Source organism: Oncorhynchus kisutch, linkage group LG27 (genome assembly GCF_002021735.2).
Source record: "Oncorhynchus kisutch isolate 150728-3 linkage group LG27, Okis_V2, whole genome shotgun sequence".
Taxonomy (NCBI): Eukaryota; Metazoa; Chordata; class Actinopteri; order Salmoniformes; family Salmonidae; genus Oncorhynchus; species Oncorhynchus kisutch.
The window spans coordinates 21,836,611-21,848,595 of NC_034200.2; the positions used below are offsets into that span (position 1 = coordinate 21,836,611).

General features: G+C 40.7%; 1 protein-coding gene across 1 annotated transcript in view; it reads left to right on the forward strand.

Moving 5' to 3' along the window:
• LOC109872289 (XK-related protein 4) overlaps nucleotides 1–9,331 on the forward strand; it is a 100,425-nt gene extending 91,094 nt beyond the window's left edge. The window contains exon 3 of the mRNA XM_020463472.2: nucleotides 3,407–9,331. Within this exon, the coding sequence (XP_020319061.1) occupies nucleotides 3,407–4,365 (959 nt within the window). The 3' untranslated portion in view covers nucleotides 4,366–9,331. The remainder of the gene's footprint in view (nucleotides 1–3,406) is intronic.
• Nucleotides 9,332–11,985: the final 2,654 nt, after the last annotated feature.

Below are 11,985 nucleotides of genomic sequence, written 5' to 3' on the forward strand. Positions count from 1 at the left end.
GAATCAGGCCTTCATGGTCGAATTACTACAAAGAAACCACTACTGAAAGACACCAATAAGAAGAAGAGACTTGTTTGGACAAAGAAACATAAGCAATAGACATAAGACTGGTGGAAATCTGTCCTTTAGTCTGAGAGTCCAAATTTTAGATTTTTAGTTCTAACCGCTATGTCTTTTTGAGATGCAGAGTAGGTGAACGGATGATCTCCGCATGTGTATTTCCCACCATGAAGCATGGAGGAGGAGATATTATGGTGTGGGGGTGCTTTGCTGGTGACACTGTCTGTGATTTATTTAGAATTCAAGGCACACTTAACCAGCATGGCTACCACAGCATTCTGCAGCGATACGCCATCCCATCCGGTTTGCGCTCAGTGGGACTATCATTTGTTTTTCAACAGGACAATGACCCAACACATCTCCAGGATGTGTAAGGGCTATTTGATCAAGAAGGAGAGTGATGGAGTGCTTCATCAGATGACCTGGCCTCCACAATCACCCGACCTCAACCCAATTGAGATGTTTTGGGATGAGTTGGACCGCAGATTGAAGGAAAAGCAGCCAACAAGTGCTCAACATATGTGAGAACTCCTTGAAGACTGTTTGAAAAGCATTCCAGGTGAAGCTGGTTGAGGGAATGCCAAGAGTGTGCAAAGCTGTAAGAATAAAGAAAAACCCTTGAATGAGTAGGTGTGTCCAAACCTTTGACTGGTACTGTATGTACAGTTTAAGTCGGAAGTTTACATACACCTTAGCCAAATACATTTAAACTCAGTTTTTCACAATTCCTGATGTTTAATCCTAGTAAGAATTCCCTGTCTTACGTCAGTTAGGATCACCACTTTATGTTAAGAATGTGAAATGTCAGAATAATAGTAGAGAGAATGATTTATTTCAGCTTTTATTTCTTTCATCACATTCCCAGTGGGACAGAAGTTTACATACACTCAATTAGTATTTGGTAGCATTGCCTTTAAATTGTTTAACTTGGGTCAAACGTTTCAGGTAGCCTTCAACAAGCTTCTCACAATAAGTTGGGTGAATTTTGGCCCATTCCTCCTGACAGAGCTGATGTAACTGAACCAGGTTTGTAGGCCTCCTTGCTCGCACACACTTTTTGAGTTCTGCCCACAAATTGTCTCTGGGATTGAGGTCAGGGCATTGTGATGACCACTCCAATACCTTGACTTTGTTGTCCTAAGCCATTTTGTCACAACTTTGGAAGTATGCTTGGGGTCATTGTCCATTTGGAAGACCCATTTGCGACCAAGCTGACTGATGTCTTGAGATGTTGCTTCAATAAATCCACATCCACATTTCCCGCCTCATGATGCCATCTATTTTGTGAAGTGCACCAGTCCCTCCTGCAGCAAAACACCCCCACAACATGATGCTGCCACCCCTATGCTTCACTGTTGGGATGGTGTTCTTCGGCTTGCAAGCATCCCCCTTTTTCCTCCAAACATAACGATGGACATTATGGCCCAACAGTTCTATTTTTGTTTCATCAGACCAGAGGACATTTTTCCAAAAAGTATGATCTTTGTCCCCATGTGCAGTTGCAAACCATAGTCTTGCTTCTTTATGGAGTGTTTAGAGCATTGGCTTCTTCCTTGCTGAGTGGCCTTTCAGGTTATGACGATATATGACTCGTTTTACTGTGGATATAAATACTTTTGTACCTGTTTCCTCCAGCATCTTCACAAGGTCTTTTGCTGTTGTTCTGGGATTGATTTGCACTTTTCGTATCAAAGTACGTTCATCTCTAGGAGACAGAACACGTCTCCTTCCTGAGCGGTATGACGGCTGCGTGGTCCCATGGTGTTTATACTTGCGTACTATTGTTTGTACAGATGAATGTGGTACCTTCAGGCGTTTGGGAATTGCTCCCAAGGATGAACCAGACTTGTGGAAGTCTACAATTTTCTTTCTGAGGTCTTGGCTGATTTCTTTTGATTTTCCCATGATGTCAAGCAAAGAGGCACTGAGTTTTGAAGGTAGGCCTTGAAATACATCCACAGGTACACCTCCAATTGACTCAAATGATGTCAATTAGCCAGAAGCTTCTAAAGCCATGACATCATTTTCTGGAATTCTCCAAGCTGTTTAAAGGCACAGTCAACTTAGTGTATATACATTTCTGACTCACTGAAGGTGTGATACAGTGCATTATAAGTGAAATAATCTGTATGTAAACAATTGTTGGAAAATGTACTTGTGTCATGCACAAAGTAGATGTCCTAACCAACTTGCCAAAACTATAGTTTGTTAACAAGAAATGGAGTGGTTGAAACACGAGTTTATAGGACTCCAACCTAAGTGTTTGTAAACTTCTGACTTTGTGTGTGTGTGTGTGTGTGTGTGTGTGTGTGTGTGTGTGTGTGTGTGTGTGTGTGTGTGTGTGTGTGTGTGTGTGTGTGTGTGTGTGTGTGTGTGTGTGTGTGTGTGTGTGTGTGTGTGTGTGTGTGTGTGTGTGTGTGTGTGTGTGTGTGTGTGTGCGCGAGTTATGTGCTGTATAGACAATACGGATAGTATATGGCTAGAAATATGTAGTATATCTGAAGAATACTATATGTACAGCAATAGTTAAATAGGATAGGCTTTGGCTAGAATATAGTATATACATATGAAGTGGGTACAACAGTATGTAAACATGATTTAAAGTGGCAGTGTCCCATTATTAAAGTGACTAGTGCTTCATGACGATGTACATAGGGCAGCAGCCTCTAAGGTGCAGGGTAGAGTACAGGGTGGTAGCCAACTTGTAACAGTGACTAAAGTTGAGGGCAAGGTACTGGGTGGAGGCTAGCTCGTGATGTCTATTCAATTAACAGTCTGATGGCCTTGAGGGAGAAGCTACATTTCAGTCTCTCGGTCCCAGCTTTGTTGCACCTGTACTGACCTCGCATTCTGGATGGTAGCGGGGTGAACATTCTTCACAATACTGTCTGTGTGGCTGGACTATTTCAGAAGGTCAGCCCATGCAAAGAAAGGGATATCTCTAACTTAAATAGACGGATTTTGATGTTGTTTTTTTTATTATTCTGCTAATTTGATTCCCGTGTGGGTGCGGACATCGACACTAGTTAAGGGTTTTTTGTCTCCTAAATGTGCTTTTGTTTGTGTTTGGTGCAAAAAGATTTGAGTTTGGCTCCTGGTTCTGTTTGGTGTTGCAATGCTCTTTGAAAAGTTCTCTTGCATACTTCCTGCAAAATATATATTTTTCCATCACACATTTTCTGTGACTCCTCCGTTGGTGACATTATAGTATATTATTTAAGAAGCCGTCACATGGCAGATTTACAGGAAGGAAAACTCCACACATACTACCAATATGTAATGCCTGTAAATGTGATTGTGACTGTGTCTCTAATTCATTTTTTTTGTCCGCTCTGTGTTTCCGTAGGAATGACAGCGGCTGCCTCCCTTGTGTCTCTGGCCTGGGCCCTGGCATCCTATCAGAAAGCGCTGCGAGACTCCCGGGATGACAAGAAGCCAATCAGCTACCTGGCAGTCATCATCCAGTTCTGCTGGCATTTCTTCACCATCGCTGCCCGGGTCATCACCTTCGCCCTGTTCGCCTCCGTGTTCCAGCTCTACTTCGGCATCTTCATCGTCCTGCATTGGTGCTTCATGACCTTCTGGATAGTCCACTGCGAGACCGAGTTTTGCATCACCAAGTGGGAGGAGATTGTCTTCGACATGGTAGTGGGCATCATCTACATCTTCAGTTGGTTTAATGTGAAGGAGGGTCGTACTCGGTGTCGGCTCTTCATCTACTACTTTGTGATCCTGCTGGAGAACACTGCTCTGAGTGCCCTGTGGTACCTGTACCGCGTCCCTCAGAGCACCGATGCCTTCGCCGTCCCCGCCCTCTGTGTCATCTTCAGCAGCTTCCTCACCGGCATCGTCTTCATGCTCATGTACTACGCCTTCTTTCACCCCAACGGGCCCCGCTTCGGACACTCGCCTAGCCTCGTGCTGGACGACCCCACCGCTGCCTTCATGCTGCCCACCGAGGGGGCCACCAACTCGCTGAGGTCCAATCGGGGTGTGCCCCTCATCTCGGGGGATGGCACCATTGGCAGAGATGCCAAATACACTGAGAGGGACGGCTGTATGCCCGTGTTTCAGGTGAGACCCACCGCCCCCTCCACGCCATCCTCCCGTGCCCCACGCATTGAGGAGACAGTCATCAAAATAGACCTGTGTCGGAATCGCTATCCGGCCTGGGAGAGGCACGTACTGGACAGGAGTATACGCAAGGCCATCCTGGCCATCGACTGTTCCCCCACGCCACCCAGACTCCAGTACAAAGATGACACTACTGTTCAGGAGCGTCTAGAGTACGAGACCACGTTGTAGCCCTGCACCGCTGCCTGGATGAAGGATCCATGGAAATGCTCAACTGTAATAAAGGATTACCATCAACTTGGATTTACAGCAGGACTGTGGCAATAATACGTCATGAACTCTCTCTATATACATATTAGCATTGAACCATGATGTTGGTTGTCATGGTTACAACTTCAGAATAGAGAAAGTTGCACACCATGTATAATTTCCCAGCAATTCAATGGATATTTACCAATGTTTTGGCATCACTGTGATTTCCTCAGGGGAAGGCACACTTCCTCACCCTGAGGAAGGCACAGTGATGCCGAAACGTTGGTAAATACCCATTAAATTGCTGGGAGAATATACATGGAGTGTGCAACTTTCTTTATTTTAATAGTTTATAGTTTATTCGCCATTAGTCAGCACCTCCACACAAACTATTATTCGGTGTGTGCGTGCACCAGCTGGTTTTTTTTGTGTGTTTTTTTTTACAACTTCAGAATAGGCAGAACTTACTAGTTGATGTGACAGAGGGATATATTCATGTTTTCTAAACAGTTTATTTTATTTTTTATTTTATTTGGTTGATGTTGTTGTTATTGTTCTTGTAGTTTTTACTTATGTCTGTCAGGGAATCTCTTATTTAATAAAAGGCCATTGCACACACAAATACAAATGTATCCCCATAGTCTATCATAATAACAGCAGCATTCCAATGAATGACATCATGCCCCTTCATAATAGGTGGGTTATGAAGGTTCATAATAGGTTATAACAGGTCATTATGAAGGTTGTCTGAGCTCTGCCAACCAGGTGGAACCAAGCAGAGGACCATACAAATCCTCATATGACAAAAGTACCAAAGTACTCAATATAGGTTCATTGCTGGTTCCTGTTTACCTACGGCATCTCAAATATCTACAATCATCTCTACTACCACCATCTTAGATCTGCAAAGATATATTGTACATTTACAGATACTAGTAGTATCCCCTAATATACAGTGGACGTGTTATTGATTTTTAAAAAAGGTCATCAAATGGTCCTGATACATATTAGGATGGTTCTAGTTACAGTGGGGCAAAAAAGTATTTAGTCAGCCACCAATTGTGCAAGTTCTCCCACTTAAAACGATGAGAGAGGCCTGTAATTTTCATCATAGGTACACTTCAACTATGACAGACAAAATGAGAGGAAAAAAATCCAGAAAATCATATTGTAGGATTTTTAATGAATTTATTTGCAAATTATGGTGGAAAATATGTATTTGGTCAATAACAAAAGTTTATCTCAATACTTTGTTATATACCCTTTGTTGGCAATGACAGAGGTCAAACGTTTTCGGTAAGTCTTCACAAGGCTTCTCAAGGTGGCTGACTAACTACTTTTTTGCCCCACTGTATTTCTGTGATGTAATTAGCAACATGACTAGAGAGTTGTCTGTCATACTGTACACGTGTACTGGTCCCAAGTTCTGATGTCATCAGCCATGTTGTGCTAGTGCCAAAAGGTCTGAAACTACTGGATTGTGTGAACTGAGTCTGCGGGTCGGTGGCTGTGACTGCCAGTAACTGGACAGTACTAGATTGAGGCTGGGCAGAACTACTATTTACTTGAATACAATGTTGAAGAAAGAGTACTGTACCCGGGTATCATGCTGTTTATATGCTACATAAAACTGAAATGTTCATGTACTGTGGAGAGACTGAAGGACAAACCTCATCTTTGTTCTCGCCTGGATAAAAGGCAGCAGGCCAAATACCTTCCTGGCAGCTCCCATTTACAGTCCAGCCTCGTGCAGCTCTGGTCTGGGCTGCCGTGCGTCCATCCGGCTGATAAGGATCAGTCTACTAGCTGGGCCACACAGACCTGTTCTGTATGGGGAGGAGGAGAGGAGAGGAAGAGACGGGGACACAGACGAACAGCCACTTCAGCCAAACTACTCTCATACCTGAAGCACCTGCAGGATGTACTATCAGATTCAAGATGCAACATTCTTTTTAACGTTGTACGTAACTGATGTGAAAATGTTATTGCCATCCGTGCGTGTTGGGGAGGGGGGGGTGTTTGTGTGTGTGTGTGTGTGTGTGTGTGTGTGTGTGTGTGTGTGTGTGTGTGTGTGTGTGTGTGTGTGTGTGTGTGTGTGTGTGTGTGTGTGTGTGTGCACACGCGTGTGTGTGTAAGAGAGACAAAGCATGGCACAGGAGGGCATGCGTAGATGCTACAATCAGTAGTCATTTTGTCTGTAGCTATATATTGTAGTGCAAGGAACTAGAGATGTGCACTTCAGCCCTATGGTGCAAAATGCTGCTGTAGCCTATACTCAACACAAGATCAGTACCACACAGAGGAATTCTAGGGCGTATACCACTGATATCATTGTAACTGTCAACACCCAACATGAATGGTGTCAAGATGGTGTTTTGAGCAGGAAAAAAAAGTGTTTCACCTTTGTGCTCTGACTTAAGCCCCAGGCACTATGACTGTGGATGTGATATCTAAAAAAGAACATTGTATCTTTAAATCTTGAAAAGGCGTCTGCACAAAAATGAAAGTTTGTTCCTTCTTTTTCAGTTCTAGGTCACAAGTGCTTATTTTTTTACGTCTTGTTCATTTGAAGTATGGAGAGAAGAGGGTTACAAAGAGGAGAGAAAAGCTCAAAACTTGTCAGTGGAATTCAACAGAGCACATTGACAGAAGGAAATCGTGGCATTCAATGTGACGATTTGAGGGGAAAAGCTCCTGATTAGTTCAGTAAGACGTGCCAGTTGTGTTTGGCTAGAGCTAGATTTTTTTATCTCTTCTGAATGGTATAGATATATTTTAGGTCAACTGTTTTTGTTGAAATGTCTTATTATTTGTAGTATTCAGATACGTTAGTAGGTGGGTAATTCTTCATTTGATCATGGTTTACTTTGCTTTCACATAATTTGCCTTGTTGCCGCTCCATCACACAAATTGTCTTTGTTACAGTGTCCGTTCCATTGTGTTCTGTGGTATGTTTTAATCAACTCCATTAAATATTCAGAAGTGAATTCTGCTACAAGTTCAAGAGACTCTCTAAAAAGGTATTTTTTTGGTAATACATGCAGAAGCACTTGGTAAAATCATGTCCACAGCTCTGTTTACTTCTGAGTTGGATTCAGTGTGGAGCAGCATTCAGTAATTGATGCAGCACTCCTTATCAGAACAACTCTTATCTGTTCTTTTTCTCTCGTTAACCGATCTGTTTCCAGTTTCTTTTGAAATGAGATGCTTTGATTTATTTAGAATGAAGACAGAAACCAAATGGCCGCGGTGAAAATGAGGGAAGCACAGGGTTCGAAATGAGCTAATTATCATCAATGGCACAACACTGTGGCTTTTGTCACTCACTGTGGCATGGAGGATGGTGGTTAAAGAACAGGATTCAGTAGTGTGATGACGCACACACAACTTTGCAGATTGTATTAGATTTTTGGACAAAAGGCTTCTTTCGATACGCAGGACTAAACTAATTGACTAATTGGATCAGCACAAACTCCTCACATAAACATTTTGTCTCATTTTAACCCAATTTAACCCAATTTAAAAACCAAAATGCAACAAATGGCCTCAATGTTTTGTTGACTTTCCACTGCAAATAAAGCTGAATGTTGAACTGACATCCATGCCCAGTGGATTTGGGAGATTGGCTGCATATCCAGACCTATATTTGTCATCATTTGATACAACAGAATATCTTTTAATCAATGGGGAGAGGTTCTTTAATTCAGAGCACACTTTTTAAGTCAATAATTATAAAGCCTTTGTAAGAATAAGGAGGATGTGAGCTACATATTTTGGGGAAGAAACAAAAAACAAGGCTACACTGCGATTTAGGATCTCTTATTTAGGTCTGACACTGATGATAAACTTATGGAGGTAAAATGAATTTCTCATCATCAACTAGTGAATCGTTGAAGGTCACTTGGCAAGGTTCCATCTCCTCATAAATAAAACATTTTGTATATAATTCTCTTAATGTCACCCTGCACATGTCTCTCTTTCGCTGTGCTTCCCTTCACTCAATCTGGTCCGTTTTAACATGAGATTTTATCTTGTTTTGCTCATATCATGTTGTTTGCTTTCAACTGCTGTTTTCATTTTCAGTGGGGGTCCCAGTGTTGCTGATTTATTGTGGTCACTGCCTCAACTAGACTAAACTGAAGTCATATTTTGCAGAATATTGGTGTAGATGTGTCCTCATACAGCGATATCCACATAGGCTTCCTCAGTATCAATGTATATTGAGAATAATTAACAGATACGAACAACTGCTGTTAGTCCCATCCACATTAGCACCCAGTGGCCTCCCCTATACATCACCCCTAAAAAGACAAGACTTACAATTTCACCTTTTCTAAATGTTGTTCTATTTTTAGGAAATAGTAGGGTTGAGCTTAGTGTCAAATATGAATATGTGTCAGTGACTTTTATAGGGTCAGATGAGGTCAAATGAGTCATTATCAGTACATTGAAAGTACTTTCCCTGTTGTCACAACTGAGTGAGATAATTTAATTTGGTCTTGTGGGTGATAATGATGAAATGATTGTTACACCATCTGTAAAACCCATCTATACAGAAACACTCTGAAACATTTCAGGACGGTGTCTTATTCTTTTGCTTTTTGTTCGTTAGCACGTCCAGGGTTGAATCTCAGACTACCATTGTTCATCATCATCTCTGAAATAGTGTGTAAATTGTACATATACCTACCTCAACTTGGTTTCTGAACAGAATACCCTCCTCTGACATCATTGATACATGGTAATGTGTTGATCTTCTTACCAAGATCATACGTGGAAATGTGAAACAAATTATATGGTGTTGGGTGTTTTGATGGTGGAGAGTATTCTGCTTACTACTTGATTTAAGTGTATCAGACAGCAGACTGGAAAAGACACTTGTCAGCAAAACCACTTATTGTTTAAGAGGAATTGATGGTTGTGACGATTTAAGCTGCTTACATCTGTTTCGTTTGCCTTAAGAAAACATTTGTGCTTTTTGTCTTATTTCTTTCATTCTCATAAGGATTTGTTTTTGTGCACCATGTGTGGTTATGATGATCAAAGTGGGCTCTAGGTTTATCAAAGTTCTCTGTTCAGGGCCCAATAGCATTGTGTTTCAATAAAGTTACTGTGCTTATACTATGATATAATTCTCCATGATGCAAGATAAACCTATTAAGCTCACAGTTTAAATGGACACCCTTGACTTTTACCCCAAAATGAACTACTATTATTTCCTGTCTGCAATTTTGGTCCATTATTGTTGTTTGAGTTTTGTTCTGAGGTATACATTAGATAATGTAGATGAATAGCAGTGATATACTGAATGATACTACGCCACCCCTATAGCACATTAGTAGAAGCACAGTAACGAATGAACATAGGAATAATGGCATTCCATTTTGTTTGACTTCTAAAGCATAATGTACAGATGTTCTTAGTGTCTCAGTTGCAAATGGAGGATCACAATAGTAATTGAAAAACAAAACTATCTAACTGTAAATAAATGTATGCAAATGTATATGTTAAAAGAACATTCCTCTTGGAGTCCTGATTGTGAAGGGTGTCTGTTGACTGGAGGTCGCCGCCACAAGATGGCAGTTACATATGATGTAATACAGATTAAAATAGTGTGGTGTATGTGATGTATTAAATGACAAAAATGCAAAAAACTAAAAAACTGTTCATTATTGGTCTTTAAGTAAGTTGCATTGTGTGATGAAAGTCTGAAGTGCTTAAAATGCATTAAAATCAGATCAAAACTAATTTTATTGTAAATTGAAGAGTTAAAAAATAACCTGACATTTTTGTATATATTGGAATTTTGTAAATTTTTATTTGATTCTAATGCAACACAAAGTACCAAAATTAATTTAATAAAGTACACTGTGGTGATTTTGTCAGCCTCCACTTAGTTAATTTTGGTTTTGTTAGCACAGGTTTTCACATGATGTGTATGCAACTCTAGAAGATATGGGTAGGCTATAATATGGTAATGTGTATTATACTAGGGTTAATATATTTTCACTAGAGCCACTGGTTATATAGCATTCCGACAGCATTGCTCTTGATATAATGCAGTGTTCGCCGAATGGGCAGAGACTGGAACAAAGAACAGCACATTTATAGACATTTGAGTGCATTGAGTATGCAAATAGGTAGGTGTAGGGAAATACGTTTTCCATTATGACATACTAGATAATAGGTGCAATTTACCTCTTCATTCAGTATTGAAGAGGCTGTATCTCTGCATAATGAACGTGTTTGTGTGGGATAGCAGTTATACACCAGCGGGGAACAGTTTAGGACAGAGTTCCTCAACTGCCCCCCCACAAGTTTGCAAAGACAAATGTTTATTTGTAGGCATAAAATAATGTAAAAACACCAGCAAATCAGCTCCAAGTGATTTTTATTTTGGAGATCTGTTCCAAAGTATTCCCATGCATAATAAAGAGATATACAGTGCATTCAGGAACTATTCACACCCCTTGACTTTTTACACATTTTGTTGTGTTACAGCCTGAAAATGGATTCAATTGAGATTTTGTGTCACTGGCCTACACACAATACCCCATAATGTCAAAGTAGAAAGTAGACATTTTTACAAATGACTAAAAAATGAAAAGCTGAAATGTCTTGAGTCAATAAGTATTCAACACCTTTGTTATGGCAAGCCGAAATAAGTTTAGGAGTAAAAATGTGCTTAAGTCACATAAGTTTCATGGACTCACTCTGTGCGCAGTAATAGTGTTTAATCTGTAAGGTCCCTTAGTCGAGCAGTGCGTGTCAAACAGATTCAACCACAAAGACCAAGGAGGTTGTCCAATGCCTCGCAAAGAAGGTCACCTATTGGTAGATGGATAAAAAACAAAAACAAGAAGGCAGACAGTGAATATTCCTTTGAGCATGTTGAAGTTATTTACCCTTCGGATGGTTTATCAATACACCCAGTCACTACAAAGATACAGGTGTACTTCTTAACTCAGTTGCCTGAGAGGAAGGACATCGCTCAGGGATTTCACCATGAGGCCAATGGTGACTTTCAAACAGTTACAGAGTTGAATGGCTGTGAAAGGAGAAAACTGAGGCTGGATCAACAACATTGTAGTTACTCCACAATTACTAACCTAAATTACAGTGAGAAGAAGGAAGCCTATAAAGAAAATAAATATTCAAAAACATGCATCCTGTTTGCAATAAGGCACTTAATACCTCAAAAAATGTGGCAAAACAATGTACTTTATGACCCGAATAAAAAGTGTTATGTTTGGAGATAATCCAACACAACACATCACTGAGTACCACTCTTCATATTTTCAAGCATGGCAGTGGTTGCATCATGTTATGGGTATACTTGTCATCGGCAAGGACTAGGGAGTATTTTAGGATAAGAACGGAATAGAGCTACGCACAGGGAAACTCCTATTGGAGTTTTCTAACAGACACAGAGACAAGATCATCTTTCAGCAGGACAATAACCTAAAACACAACGCCAAATGTACACTGGAGTTGCTTACCAAGAAGACAGTGAATGTTCCTGAGTGGCCTAGTTACAGTTTTGACTTAAATCAGATAGTAAATCTATGGCAATACTTGAAAATGGCTGTCTAGCAATGA